We start from the raw sequence: 21,539 nt of genomic DNA, 5'->3' as shown, positions 1-21,539 counted from the left end.
TCCTCGTTTCGGATTCGATCACGTAGAGAAACACCGAGCATAGCCCTCTCCATAGCTTGTTGAGCGACTTTGAGCTTTGAGATGAGGCCGATAGTGAGAGACCACGTTTCGGTGCCGTAAATCATCACTGGTAACACACATTGGTTGTAGACTTTCGTCTTGAGGCACTGAGATATGTGGGACGAAAAGATATTGCGTAGTTTCCCGAACGCTGCCCAGCCGAGTTGGATTCGGCGGTTGACCTCTTTCTCGAAGTTGGACCTGCCTAATTGGACTACTTGTCCTAGGTATATGAAAATTCCTCTACCACCACAAAAACCGCCTTTCGCGTCAGTTAAAAACCAACACCGGATTTCTACTAAAATTTCACTACGGGAAGTTTTTGTTTGCGTTCAGAATAATAACGAGTTCATTATAACTGAAAGGTCAAGCAGTGTATCAGGAAATTGACTCGCTGGCTCCGAACAAATGGAAACATTCTTTGTGTTTATCAACTTCATGTGGATAAACGCTTTGGCGGTTACTTCGAATTTTTGGGTCAACTGTTCATTTATTGGAAGAAATTGTTAAAAGATATTCTTGTTAGTGTTATTATAAATACCATTTTGTTCTAAGAAGCTTTTATTATACCGATTTACAAAGAAAGCAATGCGATAGGTAGTTACCAAAAGGAATTTTGGGAGCAGGGACGGTTCCATGTATTTACCATCCTATCTACTTACTCAATAATTAACTACCTAGTCTCCTAAGAACTAGTTCGTCGTTCATTTTTCTTGCACTACCTACCCTCATTCTCACAGTCGATGTGCACATTGTGCAGGCATCTACTCCCATCAAACATACATTTTTTTTGAACCTCATCCAGAGGTAGCTACAGCGATTTTCTTTTGTTAATCAAAGAAATTGATTTCATGCACCGATTTAACAACCTACCTACTTATCACGTCGTCGATAGGTTTGTGTGTGATTTAATTAAATAACTGGAGAGTGGGTCAGAGTCAAGCCGAAAGTCCTATACTTATCTACCATTCATATAATAGTCAAAGATATAATAATAACACTAGCGTGTTTTTGTTTGAACTTAAGCCGAAAAAACTGCTCAAAAACGTTGCCTTTCAATATGACGAGCAAAAAAGGGGTAATTTACGGAACAAAATAAAATACCAGTATTTTAAATAACATTTTATTGTAACTACAAATTAATATTAACAATTTGCGCCAGAACTATAACCCCAAACATTCACATCATCTGATCTGCAAATCGAAGAGAAAATGATCAATTTAAAGTTATTAGATACAAAAAAATTACGTCCCATATTAATTACGACCTCCTTTCGAGCTTTTACATTATAACCAAACTTTTATTAAAAGGAAAACAAACAAAAGAGTTAAAGGTCTGTCCAGGTTTATAATTTTGGCACAAATTCGTAATTAAATACACGATTAATTATAGACCTAATTTGATTAAATCTAATATATCACAAACCATGACTGATCACGTTAGTGCGTTTCAGTCCTATAGTTCGGCCATTCAGAGAATGCGTTCCTGACACGTCGCGATTGAACTGACGACGTAACTTTGCAATGGCGTTGCAGTTACGATAAAAATATTTTTGCTGGTTGTTTACCGTTTTAACAATTGAGGAGCATTAAAACAACATTATTATATCAATAATCAATGAATGTTATTACGTCGTCAGTTCAATCGCGACGTGTCAGGAACGCATTCTCTGAATGGCCGAACTATAACATAGCACTAGTTTCAGTTAGTTCCATTGTAAAAAAAGTTTATACCTCATCTACTTCATTGTCTCTGGTAACGAAAATTATAAGTATTCTAAATTCGAAGAAAGCACGACTATGGCCGTTCGCAATACTTTATCTATCAGTAATCAACAGGCTTACTTTAGATAGAATTCTGAAATTAGAGCTATATGTACCTACTAGTAATGTCAAATTCCTAGCTGTAGTAAGCAAAATAACAATTACTTAGATAGAAAATTGGAACTGGCCGTTAGTCTCCACAGATCGAGATTAGAAGGACATCTGGCATATCTTCACACGATGTCACGTCGAATTTAGCGGCCGCGCGATCACCCCTCTTCCACGATTTTCATACTTGATTGAATATTGCGTATCACAGTTTATCGCGTTTGTTCGCACCGCTCCTTCCCATTAAACACGATATATAGAATCCCTTTTCCCAGTAATTAATTTCTTTATCAAGTAAAAAAACTTCTTTCAGACTACATATTTCACTCGTTACGAGAGACAGTGTAGCAAGACAAAGCAAAGAAAGTGTTCAAACATAAATATTGCAAACAAAGTAACAGTAAAAAAATATAATTTTCATTTCATACGCGTCAGTCCGTTAGAAAAAAAAACTTTATAATTACAACATAATCCATGATTTTTGGTAAAAATATTTTCAAATGACACACAAAACAGACAAGACAGACACAGAGATCACATATACTTAATTAAACGATAATTGAGAGGCCTTCTTTAAAACCAAACTTTTTACGACGATTTACATTCCGTTCATATTTTTAAAGCTCATCAATATAAACCTTTTTTGTACACCATCCGATCCATCGCTATTATATCTTGAGATTGTTTAACCATACAATAAAAAAAGATTCAATTAAGTCAAGCAAAGTATAATTGTCAAAACTTCATTGACGGTTACAGAATCAACAAAGCGCTAGATTGGCATGGCAGAGCTAATTTAGCTTAGGGCTTAGATCAATGAAACAACTGTTAAAAATGACCATAATAACGATGTCGCTATAAGAATAATTTAAGCAGTAAATACGTAGTGCATTCCAAAATTTCCGCACGAACTTAAGCGAAGTTCCTACATCTTTAAAACACAATTCCATGTCAGACTATTACCATAAACTGTCCCTAATTGCTACAACAATCGATATACTCTATCCGAAACAAATATTCATTACTATTTTACACTTTTTATTTTATTTAAAGTAAGTAGGACATTGGAATGAATTAATTAATAAAAATGTACGTGATAAATATATTAATACTTTTACATTTGACACAGACATAAAAAATGGCAGAGTTTGACCACCGACAAAAAACAATATACAATAGTAAGTTTAAAACGAAAATTAAGTGATAACTGACTGTTTCTGTCCGTCATAAATTCAGTATCGCAGAAGATATGCACTGATCAAAAGAGTGCGCCTAGTTACCTGTCGGCGATCAAACTAACTACGTATGAAATTAATTAACGATGGCACTCATAACTATATCACATTCTATCGCTAATTTGTTGCATAATGCTACCTTTCTCTGCCATTCATACCGCAACGAATGCCATCGCCAACTAAATGTACGGACAGTAAGTGGGCAGGCAAGTAACTACATTTTATCGACTAAAAAGATGATAGTGAAAGCCATTTCCTAACATTGCCATGTTTTGTGAAATAGAACAGGGTTCTCAACATGTATTAAATGTGTATTTTTTTAATCGGTTAATATGCAGCAAAGATAAATGCGTAACCCGTGCAAAAAGCATAGAATCTTTGGGTTACTTGCCTGCTCGCTCAAATTGTCATGTGTACAACCGGCTACAAAAGTTGATCACACATCCTCCTTCATAGATATAGATGGTGTGAGCAACTTTTGCAGGCGAGTGTACAGACACACATCGACCTACCCCAATCTGTCAAATGTCTTCAAATTATTTTCAACCTTATCACAATAGTGGGAGGTATAGGAAGGTTAATGTTCGATTGGTAAAATTTGACAGATTCGAGTAGGTTGACCTGCTGGCGTCTGTATATAATAAATTAATATTTACGTCATAGAGTCGTATCTAGTGTTGTTAGTAAGTGGGTCTGTGTCGTCTCGCTGACGGAAATTGAAAGCGTTGCTAAAGCTTTCTCGAAGTCTTTCCGTAAACGTTTTGTAGACGAGGTGTGCTTGCCCGAAGTCGAAGTCTGCTACTTCGACGGAGTGCCTGAAAAAGTATAAGAAAAGAATTGAGATAAGGATACTTAGGGTATGTGGATAATTTGGATGGGAACTAGCCGTATTGTTGAAGGCAAGATTTTGGAAATTCAGTATCGACTTATACTACAGTTGTAATTTTTATAAGTGAAACCAATTTAAAGGAAATATGACGATGCGAATGGTGGCCCTCATTAAAGTGCAGACAATTTTTTCGCCTCATACGAGAATTAAAAAAAAATAACTTGCGCGTAATTTCAATATACGAGAAGTAATCAAAACTTATACTTATTCGGCGGCGGATTCTTGAGAATATTAAAATGTGAACTGATTTTTGTAGGTACAGAGAATCATCATGACATCAATGGCATCTAGGCCGAATTCCGTTCTCGACTGAGATCAGCCAGCTGTGCCGCCGGTCATTATAGTGCACGAGCATTTATGCAGACACAGGTACACTCTCTATTCCTTCACTCTCATAGCCCGATGAGACGGTAATACGACATGACCGAAGAGAGATCAGGCGCAGGACCGACATTTACATATTCTCCGGGGCACATATTATTTAAAGTAAGTACAAAATAATGGACACTCACCTCGTACGATGTTGATAGTAGGCGATACCAAACACGACTAGGATGACAGCTACGAGGCAGAAGAACACCGGTATTACTATGACCGACAACTGTGCATGCACCAACGCTGAAATCATTAACATTAAACGTAAAGATACAGGTTCATATATAGGACTACAATTATTCATCTAGCTTTCGTTTTCTGAAATATGTTTTGACTTTAAGTTTGAGTAAAAATAAGTGGAAATGTCTGTGTAATAATCTGAAGTCTAAGTTAAATATCATGACAAGACGTTTGTGCACTTTTGTTTGCACCGATTTTTTGAGCAGACAAAATTCTATGAAAGTCTGTCTGAAGCCTGTATCTTATGGACCCACCATCAGGCTTTCAGTCTAACCAGACGTAGATAGATGAGTACCTACCATTGTTTACAAATGCTAACTGAATGCTAAAATTGATTGTGATTCTTACACGGAGGAACTCGTTAAGTAAGGTAAGTTTGAATTAAAGAAATAGTAAACTTTTCAAATATACATAATGTGCCAGCAACCTGGGGTTTACCGATTTTATTATCTGCTTGTTGTGTTCCTGGCAAGGGACTTTAAAAGAACCTAACGTCAACTAAGACTGGTTTGAACAGGATATTCCTGATGTCGAAGTAAATTAAAAAAAAAAAACTCACCTTTATAAATATTGATAGTAGATTTAGTAACAGCCTTCCCAATTTCATTCTCAATGATCACAAGAACAGTATGCTGATCACTGTCCGAGAAATAATGGACTAGAGGAAAGTTGTTGGCAACGGTTCTTGTCTTAGTAAGGCAAGTTTCATTGCCAGTAATATTGTATTGGCCAAGCTTATATTGTATGCAGTAGAAGAATGGTTGGGATCCCGTGTATTTGACGTTTAAGTTTAATAGATCCCCGTGTTGCAGCCAATCTGAGCCTGTGATGTTGATTGTTGATATCGGTTCTGAAATTGAGAAATGGTTTGTTAGTTTTCTTTTTCATTGGCGGCACAGCACGGCGAAGGTTGTAGGTGACAAAGAATAATATAACTTAATAGTTTAGATATAAGGTTGAAATTTCAATGTAAACAGTCATAGCACTCAGTATAAATGCCTATATGTACACAATATGTATATTAAACATATTGGGTTCCTAAATAGTAGTAACCTGATGGAATTAATTAGTATTCAAAGTACTAGTTATTCAATTATCCTGTATAACATAGGTACAAAAACAAGTACCCCTGTATTTCCCCTATACCTAATTTGTCTATTGTTATGACAATAGAACACATTATATTATATTTTTGTCCCACAAATATGTATTTTCCTTCCATTGTATAAACCCTTTTAATTAAAGGAATCTTGTGATTCTGGATGTGAAAGTAACTGTCTTGCCCAAAAGCAACAAAGATCGGCCCCCTCCAAGGATTAGGTGGCGTATGCTAGAGAAAGAAGAATGTGCTGATGTATTTAGGAGTCAGGTTGTGGACAAAATGTCAGAAATGAAGGAGATGGAAGGTAGATGTGTGAATGAATGTTGGAGTGAAATGGCAAGCCATATAAGGGAAGTCGCAAAAAACGTGTGCGGAGAGTCGAGAGGAAAAGGTTTGATAGATAGAGATACATGGTGGTGGAATGATGAAGTACAAAAGGTTTTGAAAGAAAAGAAAGTAGCATTCAAAGAATGGCAGAATGTTGAAATAGTGAATGCAAGTCTGAAGGATGACAGAAAGAGAATCTACATGGAATGGAAGAGGAAAGCAAAGAAGGCGGTAGCAGTTGCCAGAGCTAAGGCGCAGGAGAGGTTGTGCAACTCCCTGGACAGTCCAAGAGGCCAAAAAGAGCTCTACCGTATTACGAAAGAGAGAGAAAGACGATCGAGGGACATAACCCACATAAAATGCATGAAAGATGAATCTGGCAAGGTTTTATGTAAAGATGAGGAAATAAAAGAGAGATGGAAGGTTTATTTTGAAAAGCTTATGAATGAAGAGAATGTTTGGAATGGAATACTCCAAGAGGCACAAGTAAATAAGGGATTGGTAAGAGAAATTAGCATGGATGAGGTTGAAAGAGCGCTTGGAAGTATGAAAAATGGAAAGGCCTTGGGCCCTGATTATATACCAGCTGAAGTATGGAAGGTATTAAAGAGGAACGGATGTATGTGGCTAACTTTATTCTTCAATAAGTTGCTGCATGAAGAAGTCATCCCGCAAGAATGGTGCAGTAGTTCGCTAGTGCCCATCTTCAAGAATAAAGGGGATGTGCAAGATTGCGGCAACTATAGAGGGATAAAGCTCATGTCGCATACTATGAAGGTATGGGAGAAAGTGATAGAGAAAAGAGTGCGAGAAGAGAGTGAAATTACCCAAAACCAATTTGGGTTTATGCCAGGTCGAGGGACAATGGACGCCATCTTCGCACTTCGCCAATTGTGCGAGAAGTACAGACGTGTGCACAGGAATCTGCACATGGTGTTCATTGACCTTGAGAAAGCGTATGATAGGGTGCCTCGGGAAGTTTTGTGGTGGGCCATGAAAGAGAAAGGTGTGCCTGGGAAGTATGTGGAGTTAGTTCGTGCGATGTACAGGCAGTCCTGTACGTATGTCCGATCGTCGGCCGGCAATACTGACCAGTTCAGTGTGGCTGTGGGCCTGCACCAAGGGTCGGCTTTAAGTCCTTACCTCTTCCTGCTTATTATGGACGCCTTGACGGCGGACATACAGGAGGAGGCACCCTGGTGCATGCTGTTTGCCGACGACATCGTCCTGGTTAGTGAGGACGGACCTGAGATCCAGAGCAGATTGGGGAGTTGGCAACAGAGACTGGAGAATGTTGGCTTAAAAATCAGCAGAACCAAGACAGAATACATGTTCTGCGATTTCGGCGGCCTCTCCAGTCCTGAAGCCATAGCGCTTGATAACGCACTTCTTCCAGTCTGCTCCGATTTCCGGTACCTCGGTTCGCTTATTCAGGGCGATGGCGAAATAGATCGGACAGTTACGCACAGAATTAACGCAGGATGGATGAAATGGCGGCAGGTAACGGGAACAACTTGTGACCCTCGTATTCCCCTTAAACTTAAGGGGAAAATTTACAAGAGTATGGTCAGACCTGCTGTCTTGTATGGATCAGAGTGCTGGCCCACAAAAGCGACGAATGAAAGACAATTGCATGCGGCAGAGATGAGAATGTTAAGAGGTATGTGTGGGGTTACGCGAATAGATAGAGTGAGGAATGAGTATATAAGAGGAAGTTTGAAAGTGGCGCCGGTATCAGAAAAACTGCATGGAAACCGGCTGTCGTGGTATGGGCATGTGATGCGGAGGAATGAGAGTCATGTTGTGAGGAAGGTGATGAGTATGAACGTGGACGGATATAGTGGAAGAGGAAGACCAAAAAAACGATGGATGGATTGTGTGAAAGTAGATATGGCAAGAAAGAATGTTACTTGTGAGATGACGGCAGATAGAAGAGTATGGAAGAAGAAAACATGCTGCGCCGACCCCAAATGAAATTGGGATAAGGGCAGGAGGATGATGATTGTGGTCACAACACTATTTTCGTGGATTTTGGTAGATAATAATAACCTTTTAACCTATGAATGTTTTTATGCATTGTGCCACAGCACTGGCCTCTAAGACTCTGTTAACAATTTAACATAAAGAAAACTAACATTGTAGACATGTCGTACCCACATTGTAGATTCACTCTTCATTGAAAGCTTGATAGTTTCATGAGGTATTCTTTATGTATGAAAAATACACAGTACCTATATGTCTAACTAAGGCGTATTTCCACGCAACAAAGTTGCTACACATGTTTAGTTTCATGTTTATAGCAGCATAAAGATAATAATCAGTAGACTACAATCACTGCATTTTACTAACAACGTAATATTTTATTTATGTAACATATTCTGAATATCGTGAATACCTATTCAGTTTATCAACAATTTTATGTCTATTTTTATTTTGATGCGCATTATGGAAAATATTTGACTTTACGTACCACGTTTTAGCTTTTAAGGACAAAAAAAATAAAAAAATTGCCGAACCCTCTAATAATATCAAAGCTTATGATGATAGATATGATATATGATGCTTCCAGCATATTCCTTGCAAGGCTATAAAGTCATAATTACATACTTCTTAAGAACAGGTTAACTGTGTACAACTACTGCTTACACACATACACATGCACATTTATTTACGACCGATAGGTATGATAATAAATGTAAATAGGTTTAAAGATAGTAAGTACTTAACATATATTTACCTCTAACAAATACAGTGTGCTGATATCTTCCGAAGGTATATCCTTTGCCAACAGGCACTATATTAGCACACGATGACTTCTCACCATCTTTGCCTTTCATAGTTGTTCTGTTAGAAATGGCTCGTTTCGCAACTTTATGTTGTTGCGTATCATTAACATCTGTAGCTTTCTTAGGTGTTGTTGATGGCACTGTTGATGTTGACACTGTTGTTGGGGCAACTGTTGTTGACGAAGTTGTTGTTGGTTTAGGTGTTGTAGTAGTTGTCGTAGTCGTTGTAGTTGTCGTCGTAGTAGTCGTAGTCGTCGTAGTCGTGATTGGCGGTAATGGTTCATTGTCTGCAACGACTATAGCTTCTATTTCGTGGCAGCCCATATTGTCTTCATAAGTGTAGTTAAAAGAGAAGTCGGTTGTTCTCTCCATTAAGACACAGTCTACCAACCAGTATGTGATTATTGAAGAGGAATTTGCCTTCAAAAATTGCAGTTCACTCTCCTCGAGTTGGATTAAGTGGTTGACAGGCTTGTTGACTGCCACGAAATTGTTAGGCCTTCGTTCTTCATTTTGATTTAATATCATGTCACCGTGCAATGTGTCTGTAATTTGAGAAAATAATAATAAACATTTTGTATTATGAATGGTTAACGCAATTTAATACTTATGGTCTGTTTGGCCAATTTATGATAATGCGTAATGTATGTGATAATTTGGATATCGAATAATGTAAATGAGTAAAGGACGAATTCCGTCGAAAAAATTGAAGAGGAAAAACTTTATAAACAAACTGCGTCACACTTAACATAACTACGTCATTTACATACGCTCACAATACTTCGAAACATTTTTCAAGTCAAACGCCTAACAAAACGTGTCCTTTAATTATAACACTTTTTACGGTTAATTAAACGCATTAAATTAAAATTTACACAGGTGCCCAAGTACAGGTGTAGCTTTGTAAATGTAAATGAACATACAAAACGTTAGCAGAGTGTTGATTCTTTACTATATGCACAAGAAAAAATAGAAACAATAAAATATATTTTAAATCTGATAATGGCAACTACTAGCCGCAAAGGGCGAATTAACCTTGCCAGGTTAAATCGGTTATCTTATACAAAATAGCAATTTCAGTAAATCTAATCGATGTATTCTGAAAATTCTAAACAAAATCGATTAGAAAGAATCGAACAATCGAATAGACACCAACAAAGGCAAAATATAAATAGAAGAATACCTTTACAATAGAAGACCATTATTATCATTTATCAAAGAGCAGTCAGCGAAGAAATAAAAGTAGAAAAAAAACCTACGCTATTCAAAATTGATAGACTTCCAATTACTTAAACTGATCTAGGTTAGACGCCCAATAAATAAGAAAGTGAATGTGGAACACGTAACATAATATAACGAGCTAAGTCTATTCTTACTCAATTTTGCATAAACTAGACGAAATAACGATACTCGATCCTTCTACGACGGCGGTGCAGGGTTACAGCGACATAGGTATCGATTTCCAGAAATAACGAGATCCCAGAGGGTTATCCCGGCTACGCACTAATTGAATTACTTGGTCGGTGTATGGACTATACATACGATCCGGTTCATACTTGTATCTTGAATACCTATAATAAATGCCTCTATTCGTGAACATCAAGGATGGTAGTAAACTTTAAGAACAGCAAATGAAAAGAAATATGGCAGTCAGTTCAGGATTGAAAGAACGAAGACCTGAATAATAATTACGTAAATTCTAAAGCTAGAAGTTTCAGTCTGTATTTGTCACGCTTTCGCGGTTAAACCGCTGTTGCAATTCAGATAAAATTTAGTTTGGAGATAGATTGATATCTGCAGTCTAGCACAGGATTGGATGGACGCTTAAGCCCGAAGTATAAAATAAGAAGAATAATAAAATTATTTACCACATTTTTTCCTCAAAATCATTTCCAAATGTGTATGAATCGACAAGAAACACCTACAAATTAACAATACAGACTCGTAAGAACAAGATGCATAAAATGTCTTCTTCCTTATAAGCCTGATTTCAAGTTCAACAACCTGATATTCGTGTCTTAAAATAACTAATCCGGTCAAATGACTTACGCATTTACAAAAACTGAGACCTCTTGGTTTTCCTATCTGAGAAGATTCCTTAAGGGACCTCCCCTTAGTGAATTTTCATATCAGACACAATATGCAACTGAATCTATTTGCAGAAGATAGAACCTTCAGAATAATCGTAAATCAATATTGACAAGAGTAAGAAGTCGTGGTGGAACATAGTGTGGGTTTGATTTCAGTTCTGGCAAGTACCAATGCAACTTTTTTAAGTTGGTATGTACTGTCTAAGTATATCTTGAACACCAATGGCTGAAAGGCATTTGAAGGTGAAGGAAAACATTTTGAAGAAACCCGGACTAAGCGTGAAATCATCGACCTGCATCGAGCAAGCGTGGTGATTACCGCTGAATCCTTCTGTGTGAGAGGAGGCCTATGCCCAGCAGCGGGACGATCAAAAGAATGATGAATAAGAGCAAGAAACTGTTTAATAAACAAGTTAGTTATTAAACCTACCTGTAAGATTGAATACGGTGAAAGCTGTGGCGACGGTCCACCACAGGTTTTCAAAGTAATTCCTCTTAACATCCAAATGCACATTGTACTGGCCAGCTTCGTAGGTGCTCCGATAGTACTCAACGCTCCAAGTGACGGTTTTATTCGTACTGACGATCTGGAAAAGAATTTTTATTAATTACTTGATGTATTTATTATGAGGCAGTATTTCATAAAACATACTGACTTTCCTCTAACTTCTATCAACTCTTGGAAATGAAAATAAAGACCATCTTTATTCTGGCATTTAAATAGTGAGGAATTGTTGTCGGACAACTATGTTGTTAAGAAATGAAAGCCATCTTTTGTTACCATCGTACGAACGAGTTCATTATTCGTTAGATTAGTTTAAGAGAACCTAATCTCTTCGACCGGGTCAACCGCTCGCTTCAGAAAGGAGCGAAAATGGAAGAGATTAAATTAGGGCTAGGGTTGACCATCAATTATATAATCGCAATTTGTATGACTCCTTTGCCTGTCAACCAAAGGTAGGTCCCTTGCCGTGAAAAAGAATTGGGACAAAATATGCATTTATAATTCGATAAAACTAGTCGACGCTGTACATGGCATAGGAATTTTCAATTGTCGGTTATCGCAACATTAGTTGTTAGTCATGCATCGGGTCTGTTACGATAGCAGTTTGGATAACCCCAGATCTAAAACTGTGTATAGACAGACGTCATATGTAAATCCTCAATTTTCCACCTCTTAATTATAATTGGCCGATACAAAGCCATTATATCCAACCATTAATTTGCATATAGATGGTACTTATTCCATACTTTTAATTTGATGCGCCAAATTGCATATTAGTCGTACCGTTTACTTTAGCAGTTATACCTACAAATGAATTACAAAGTACATATTTATAATTGCAAACATAATAGCTGGTTGGATAACAGGATATCAGCATTTGGCATGTGTAAGGTAAGCTGAATGAACCGACATCGAGACACAAACTATCGCTATAGCTTAACTTGCTCGGCGACACGATCATTCTGAATCAAATTCCGCCGGTTGGAAATCCGTAACATGCAAGCGGTTCCGACCTCGTCTATTCGCTTCCCGGCCTTCAGAACGCATACGCTAGAAACTTTACTGAATAGATACACAATCGTAGTGTACAGAATTCACAATGTGTCCGTAGTTGCGATGCTGTTATGAGCCACGTGTAACGCGTAACCACGTGTCATTTAGGGGCGGTCCCTAACGCATCTCGTCGCAAGTAGGACTCTAAATACCTTTTTGCTATGGTGGGACATGGACATTAATCTTGGAAAAAGAAAGCTTAATAAAGAACAAAACATATCATACACTGTCCAGAATTGCATTTTGATAGTAAAAGGAACCCATAGCGATCGGTGGATACTCCAAAGAATGGTCACTAGCACACCTAATTAATTATTTTTTCACTAATCAAAGCGCAAAAATTAAGAAACAACTACTTAAGTCCGAAGTTAGTCATTATTAATACGTTCTGATTCTGTGCTACTTCCAGTAGAAACTTCTATTCAACCTATCTTCCCTAACTGTATCAAACATTATATACTCCTACTCAAATTAGCCAGAAGGGCTCAAATATACATGTCTAACTCTATATCAGTTGAGTTCCTGTGTTAACAAACTTATTTATAATTGCAGCTTGATACCAGTCAAGGCTGTGTGTAACAGTTCAATCACCATATCTGTACATAATATAACATGTATTGTAAATTGAATAACAAAAGAATTATTTTACAGTAAGAAAATATTTAAGATGAATAACTGCATTATTTTACATGCAATTGTGAGAAAAATTATGAATTTGCATTTTTTATTGTGGAACTACATGAAGAATTTGTAGGACAGGCAGTTGCTCCATGTAAAATAGCAGTATATTGCATCTGGTTAAACATAGTAAGGAAAAGCTAGGCAGATGACCACCACTGGGAATGTGAGGTATTACTTTAAAGCAAAAAAAAAAGGTGAGAAATTAATTTGAGGATATGGGGAGATAAAACTATATTACTATTCACCTACATTAAATTATTCTATAAGACGAGAAACCCACCCCAACCGAAGCCGACCCCAACATCGTTGGGAAAAAGGCTCGGAGGATGATGATGACAAGAAATCCACAGTGGACAGTGGTAGAGTGGTGAAATAGTGGTTCCCAAATTACCAAAACTTGATGATAAATTAGGGCAGAGATAGTATAAAACAACAATAGATAATCAATATCTTTGTCTGAATACAAGGCATAAGTATTGATAACAACAGCTTTGTTACTGATATAAAAGTCGTGGTGGCCTAGTGGGTAAAGGACCAATCTCTCAAGTATGAGGGCGCGGGTTCGATCCCAGGTCAGGCAAGTACCAATGCAACTTTTCTAAGTCTGTATGTACTTTCTAAGTATATCTTAGACACCATTGGCTGTGTTTCGGATGGCACGTTAAACTGTAGGTCCTGGCTGTCATAGAACATCCTTGGCAGTCGTTACGGGTAGTCAGAAGCCAGTAAGTCTGACACCAGTCTAACCAAGGGGTATCGGGTAACTGGGTTGAGGAGGTCAGATAGGCAGTCGCTTCTTGTAAAGCACTGGTACTCAGCTGAATCCGGTTAGACTGGAAGCCGACCCCAACATGATTGGGAAAAAGGCTCGGAGGATGATGAAGATGATGAGCTTTGTTACTGATATTTAATCCTTCACTTTCAGAAATACTTAATGTTTATGTGTCATCAGCTTCACTATTTATATTTTCCACCTTGTTATTGGTTAGCTGTGGATTTTAATTATCTGTGGATTGGCTTAATAGTGATAGGAATTTAACATTATTTGTAGGCTGCTCATGTCAAAATTCTATGTCTAATAAAAAAATCCATAGAGAGATTGATTATTGAAATCTATAGCAAAATGATATTATAGATCAGCGATTCCCAAATGGGGTTCCGCGGAACCCTGAGGTTCCGTGACAGGCCCTCAGGGGTTCCGTGGAAAATTCAAGATTTCCATATGGTAAATCGTTTCACTTTTGACAATATTAAATTATTATACATTCTCAATTAAATTGTTTTAAATATTGCATTCTAAAATTCCATTCAGGCACCATGTAGGTGGGTACCACTCGGGATAAGTCTCGTACTTTCGCGACAAGTGGCGGGGGAAGGCCACGGCAGCAGATAATTTAATTCCGTTTTTTACAAATTGTAGATTAACTTAATACCTCCAGGTCTTCGGCAATCTGCAAATAGGTAGCGAGTCGGACAAAAATCACCGCATTTTTTAGGCTTATTTCATCGCCAGGATTATACGTTTTGATACATTTGACAGGACGTGAAATGACACAGCATACGAGTATTTCCAGTGGCTATTTTTACCATTAATCAAAGTGTGACATTATTTCCAATTTTTGCACCTCCGCGAATCCGAAAATTTCGCGCTCGCTTCGCTCGCAACTCCATGTTACGTATGATGGTTTTATGTTCGTTTAATTGCTCAAGTATCCAACACCAAAAAAATTTCGCGCTCTACCGTCGAGATTTCTTTGACGTTTATTTTTTATTCCTCTGGTTCAGAAAAAGCAATAGCGCTTTCTTCGCTAGCTGCTTATTCATTTGCATTTGCTTTTTTGTGTGGATATTGTACTTTTTGAGACCTTATTAATTTACAGTGGTTTTATTTATTTTGTGTAGGTACTTAAACTAAAAAAAAAATCGCGCTCGCTTCGCTCGCAATACCGGCTACCATTGAATGTCTTTCAATGCTAGCGGGTGCTTGGAACTTCTTCTTTTAGTTAAAAAAAATCGCGCTCGCTCGCCTCGCACCTGTACAAACCCAATCTAATTCTTTTTGCGTTTACTTTGTCAGTCTTCAAACTGAAAACTATTCACATAATACACAAATTCAAGGGCGGTTAAATTGTTTTCTGGCCCGTGTGGCAGATAGCCATGCTACGCTTGAGTATAATGAATATGTCTCTAACCATATAACCATTTGGTGCACTACCACGCGCCACGAGCCGTACCTAAGTGTTTTTATGTCTTTAGTTTACTTCTTACTTAAGCTAAGGTTCCGCCGAAAAATGGTGAAACGAAAAGGGTTCCGAAGCCAAAAGAATTCGGGAACCGCTGTTATAGATAGCTGCCCGACGTGACTAGTTTTTTTATTCAATTGTTGCATTCCTTATTATTGTGTAGACATTCCTTACATACACTGCTATACAAATAAATAAATAAATAAGTAAGTATGTAAGTTATTTAAATACACATAAAGCCTATTGTGCAATAAATTTACATGTACACAAAAATATCATAATGACAAGGAATATTGAAAAGGAAGGAAATATTGTAATTCTACTGGATATAAATATCCTGATAAGTTTGAACAAATCTCAGCAACAGTATGAGTCACAACTGATAAAAATATCACAAACTTCCAGTTATCCTCTACAAATATGTTAAACTATTCAGTAATCTTTGGTTCCAATTTTTATGGAAGGATATAAAGATAGAACATGAATAATCATTTTTTAAACAAAGTCATACCTACATTGAAGGAGTATAGTCCAATAAGTATAAGTTAAGAATGCTTACCTCTTGAAGGTGTTGTGGTACTGCATTATCGCTGAAAACAAATTTGAAGTTCTCCCCCGAGTAGCCCGATACAATAGTGGCTGTGAATGTCACTTTCGCTCCTCGCACTGCAGGCCCATTATCCGATAAAGTTACTTGTATTGCTGACACCCCTACAAAACCAAATACATCATACATATATTTAGCAACCTATATTTAGCAAACATCCTGTAATAAAAATTGTAAAAAAATAAAGTAGGTACCCGTTTCCAGGACAAATGCCACGATAAATAAAATGAAAGGAGCCATATCGAACGAAACAGCCTCCGATTGAAAAATCACAAAGAGAACATAGCAAGCACTGAATATTTTATTTAAGTAATAGTCTTAAATCATTCGTTTAACACTAAGCGAATACAAGAAATAAAATTTCGTATCAAATTATAGCTATTAGTGAGTTTGTACGTCGTTACAAAAACATGAACGTTCGCGTTTCATTGGCAATTTGACACTGACAGTTCTGTCTGAAAGACAGACACATCAGATGTCTAGTGTTGTACCCCTAATATCCGCAATATCCGCGATTTTTTATAAACATTATGAGAACCGATTTCCCTCATTATCCACATCGATCATTATTTGTTAAATAACTTATTGATTGGATATAAAAGTGTTATTTTTCTTCAAAGCTGATATTGGATAATTCTGGTCCTGGAAAATAGATTTAGTATTCGTTATAGCTATATACTCCATCGATAGTTTGTCTGCTCCCGCAATCACTACTATTTTAGTCTATTGCTAAAGATTGAATTCAAGATTGTGGCAGACTTGTTTTTCATAAAGTTTGCTTAGCATATCAATTTTTCACACACTTTCCAAAGTAAGAAAGTTGGAGATCTCTACATATTTTCATAAATCTTTAATCGGATGCAGAATATGTGTTGAAAGTGAATTGTGTGCATAAATATAATAAAAAATGGCTACCGTGTTCGATAGCCCTTTCATTCGACAACGTTTACATCGGCTAAGGCGTCGTGATTATGATTTCGACGAGGATCAGAGATTCGGCCGATGTGATTGCACGAGCTATTCTTATTTTGTGCTTTCAATGGTGTTATTTTCTGTGGGCACTGTGATAACAGTACTAGCATTGGGAGACGCCGATGGTTATATTCTCAGCAATTTGGGACACATGTGGCTAGTAGGGCCAATTTTTATATGTTCTGGGATGATGGTTGCAGTAAAGAGTATGCTATATTTGAGGAGAAAAAGCGTCATTCAAATGCTACTACACCAGAGAGCGATTATAAGAGTAAGTCGTAATATTCATGTGTTGTTTTACACTATGTTTGGGTGTTACAATCCAAACAATGTTACATTTTTGATGTATTTTTTACGACTTGTAGTCACGTAGTGTTACAATAATGTTTATGTTGTCAAATAACAGGTTTTTGAATCAGTATGTGTAGCTGTGTTTTTTATAACATTTTGTTATATGATCAAATGAAATTGTCTTTTATTATAAAAAAAAATATGAATGTGATTATATAAATTCCTTTTAAAAAGTTTAAGAAATAACTTTATTAAATGTGCTAAATAATAATTCCAGCAAAACTATTTGTATGCCAAAGTTTATTTGAAAGCAAATAAGGCAAACAATGGTATATTTTTTTGTATTATCCAAGGACAATTTATTATTCATACCATTTTTTGTTTACCTTTATTGTTGCTGTAAAATATCTAACATAGTACATAGCACAATCAAATAATAAAATGGCGACAATTCCTTTTTGCAGAAGACTTAGATTTTTTGTTTATTAAAGTCAAACAATTATGTACCTAGTAAATACACTTGGACTCAATGCCTGATTGTCATGCAGGCAATGAAAGTCATTAACTGTGTTGTAGCTCTGTGTTAATCAATAATAAATATTTATTAACACCTCACCTTGAACTACTGACTGCACTGTGTGATATGAGATAAAACTAATACCCAGATGGACTAAGTAATTAACTAACTAAGATAATGATGTTTGTTCTGCATCTCCAAGGAGGAGAAAGTGTCAAATACTCGATAAAGATATTTATTAATATTTCTTTTTTAGGACATGGCTGCAGTCCAAGCTGAACAAGCATACAGTGGTCAAGTACCCCGCACTGCATCCAGTGCAACATTACCGCCTTCCTACGATGCCTTAATAGCAAGTGCTACTGTGAGTAAACCTCAAGCATCAAGCTCTGAACCACCACCCCCAACGTATGATGAAGCAATGTACCTCATAGATGATGAAAAACTAAGGATTGAGAACAAAAATGATGACAGTGCCAAACAAGAAACTAGCAATCAAACATCTGGTAGCAACTTAGACAATAGTAAACCCTGAAACATGCGAATACTACTTATGAATACTTGTTTATAACTTAGCTAAATAAGAAAAACTTAATTCTTCCTTTTGTACTTATATTTTTAGATGATAGTCACTTACTATTAATATAGTATTCTCGGACGTGCCTAAAATATTGATTTGTTAGCAATATTGTTATATATATCTCAATGTAAAGGGTATCTGTAATTTAATAACTAGCTTAAGATAAACTTATGAACTTGTGATGTGTTAACTGCCATTTGCTATGAGCTGATCTTTTTGTCTAGCAGAAGATGGTTTTAGATCTGTTTGTATGCAAAAGCATTAAACCTTTTATGTGGCAAAACTAAAACACAAATATCTATGCTTCTATGACAAGAAAGTGTAGAAAGGGAATTTTAAATTAAGTTTTGTGCATGTGTTTATTTTTGTGACATATAAGATTTATTGCTGAATACATAGTATTATTTCATCATAGCATGGCAGTTGCCCATTGATGTGGTTATTCTAGTGTGACAAGGCACTTATTGTGCCAGTTCTTTCTGCTCTGTAAGGTGTGTCTAATCCAAAAATGCAATTTATTTTCCTTAAAATGCTGATTCTATAAAGATCGAATGTAAGGAGCTTACACCAGTGTAAAGAGCTAGGGAGAAAGTTGTTCATATTTTATTGGCTCCACTATTTTTGCATTTTGCATGAATTATATGAAGACTGATGCATTTATGTTGGTAATGTTTTCAGACTATCAAAATAATTTTGATCTGATCTTATAGATAAAAAAAAATTTTCTTTGTATAAATTACTGCCAAAGATTGTGGGCATTGCATTGTACTTGACACTTTGTATTGCCAGGTTTCAAGTAATTTTGAAATGCCCTTAATGTTTCAGACTAGCAATCGTTCAAGAATATGGCCCAAATACTGTGGGACATGTTAATGTATTAACCGTAACTCACATGATGCTTGAATAAAGTTGCTAGTTTGTAAAGTAAACAAAGCATTTTGCAGTATTTACTGAACACAAATATTTGACTTCCATGTTGTCAACTGTGTACAATTTTTAATAAGGTCATTTATTTCGGTCAGGGCTATTTAAATCTGTGCTAAGAAGTACTTAAAAGACTTAACTGAAGTGATCTTTTCAAGGTCTTACATGGCCTATACATTGTTCTCAGGTGAACAAGTCATGTGCCTTTTATTAGCTAGTGCTCTTTGCAATTGCCTTTGCGCTTTTGCCTTTTTTATGAAGATAGAATAGAACAAAATAAAACAGTGTCAATGAACTTAAAAGATTAAAAAGAAAGACAAAATAATGTAATCTACGACTCAAATCTTTAATAAGATAAAATACATATAGGTATAGAAGAATAGTATACACAATGACTTAACGCTATATAATAGAATCCAATGTTATTTTTATAAGATTACTGAAAGGCAATATCATTGCCTATGAAACTGATTGCAATATGTTTAATAATTGTGCACAATGGTACACATCTAGCCTACATGACATGAAATCACTTGTTTTATTGTATTTAACACATTGAAATACATGTACTGTGAAGGAGGTATATACAGTTGTAGTTTATAATAAGTTGTTATTGAAAATTGCTTCTTATGTCAATAAGACTAGTTTAGCATAGCTTCAGGGATTTTTCTTTTTGTTTTGATGGTAATATATTCTGTTATCAGAAAGAATATTGTGGCTAATGTACTTCTTGAAATGCGGTGAGATTAAACAAATGAGAATATTATCAGTTGAAAAGGTTGTTAAAGTTAATTACAAGAAATGTCATTAATCCATAAAAATAATAAACTGATAATATAAAAAAAATGTTGTTCACTTTGTGATCTTAAACTAACTGAAAATATTTGTGTACTGATCTCCCTAGAGCTATTAATTATACACTTTTTCAAGTTATTATGTCTTTATATTTCTAAAATAAATTTTCCTCCCTCTAAAGGAAGTCTGAAGAATAAAGAATTCAATTTGTTATTCAGTTGGAACTCATAATTCTAATCTGCTATTCAATCAATATCATAGATAGTGCTTATCTAGATATTGTGAAACTACCCTTTATTATCAGCATTGCTACAACAGTAGTTTCAAATAAGATAACATAGCTTTGTCATGTGAGATGACATCTTAAATATTGAAAAATTAAATTAAAATAGTGTGAGAATAATATTTTCCAATTATGTTAGTCTACCAAAATATTTAGCTCTAAAACAAACATCTCTCAGTTGAGGCCACTGTACAACAACTATATCTGCAAAAAACTGAAGTATTTTTCCAGTCAGTGAAAGGGTGCGAACCCTGCATATGCTTTCTATAAACACTATGCGACAATCTAACATGAACAAACATCTCAATACAAAAGCAACTACACAAACTGGAATGCAAGTACCAGGCCCATTACAAAATATAACATCTGGTTGATAATTATAGATTACAGGTAATGTGCACCAAGTTGCATACAAAGTGCTGTAAACTGATGAAAGATAAGACTGCAGAACATTACGACTTCTTGGTATCCTGCTTAAGGTGTAACTATAATTTTCCTTTTCTGTTTCATGAATCTTGACTTCACTGCTGGCGTCATTATCGGCTAAGATATACAATCTTGGTTGATATTTATTTTTGTTTAAACGTCCCACAAATCTCAATAACTCTGTTGTATGACCACCTGAACCTATGCATAAAACTGTACGCAAGGATTTTTCCCTTGTTAGTTCACAGTTACCCGTGAAAACGTCGTATAGTACGTAACATACTCGAAGAAGAAACGCTACGATGAGACATGTGAAGAAAGCGGCAAGGAATACGAACGCAATCATGTTTAAGTTTCTCAGCAGAAATACTTCATCCGTGACTACTCGTACAGTTCTATTATATCTTCACCTTAATAATGTTTCCGTACAGTATCCTTATGTACATTATTTAATTGTACTTCGTGTACATTTTCTGTTTTGAAATAATCACAAACATTTGCAAACATTTAACTTTCGTTAAATTGACGTATCTGATTGACGTTAACAGTTTATTTGACATTGACTCTCGTTGCCACAATGGTATGAAAGACGTGATATAGTTCTAGAATGGGGTCACATCACTATTGGCTACTTTTTTATTAACACTTAAATCGCGCACTATTTTCGTTATTATAGTTTCCGAGAT

The 21,539-nt window shown here is 36.1% G+C and overlaps 3 protein-coding genes across 3 annotated transcripts; 1 reads left to right on the top strand and 2 right to left on the bottom strand.

Moving 5' to 3' along the window:
* Window positions 1-1,169: 1,169 nt before the first annotated feature.
* On the bottom strand, window positions 1,170-16,497 carry LOC124633217. Its single transcript, XM_047168388.1, has 8 exons — window positions 16,260-16,497; window positions 16,018-16,169; window positions 11,407-11,563; window positions 8,838-9,431; window positions 5,231-5,521; window positions 4,569-4,674; window positions 1,748-3,982; window positions 1,170-1,518 (listed from the first exon to the last, which is right to left on the bottom strand). Exons 1-7 carry the CDS (start codon window positions 16,303-16,305, stop codon window positions 3,820-3,822), a joined length of 1,509 nt encoding a protein of 502 aa, XP_047024344.1. The 5' UTR covers window positions 16,306-16,497; the 3' UTR covers window positions 1,170-1,518; window positions 1,748-3,819.
* Window positions 16,498-16,780: 283 nt separating this feature from the next.
* Window positions 16,781-20,282, top strand: LOC124633143. The gene is made up of 2 exons (XM_047168266.1): window positions 16,781-17,308; window positions 18,102-20,282. Exons 1-2 carry the CDS (start codon window positions 16,973-16,975, stop codon window positions 18,378-18,380), a joined length of 615 nt encoding a protein of 204 aa, XP_047024222.1. The 5' UTR covers window positions 16,781-16,972; the 3' UTR covers window positions 18,381-20,282.
* Window positions 19,672-21,390, bottom strand: LOC124633142 (UDP-N-acetylglucosamine transferase subunit ALG14 homolog). Its single transcript, XM_047168265.1, has one exon. It carries the CDS (start codon window positions 21,197-21,199, stop codon window positions 20,558-20,560), a length of 642 nt encoding a protein of 213 aa, XP_047024221.1. The 5' UTR covers window positions 21,200-21,390; the 3' UTR covers window positions 19,672-20,557.
* Window positions 21,391-21,539: the final 149 nt, after the last annotated feature.

The sequence above is a fragment of the Helicoverpa zea genome, chromosome 9, assembly GCF_022581195.2.
Source record: "Helicoverpa zea isolate HzStark_Cry1AcR chromosome 9, ilHelZeax1.1, whole genome shotgun sequence".
Taxonomy (NCBI): domain Eukaryota; kingdom Metazoa; phylum Arthropoda; class Insecta; order Lepidoptera; family Noctuidae; genus Helicoverpa; species Helicoverpa zea.
This window is presented reverse-complemented; position numbering and strand designations above follow the sequence as displayed.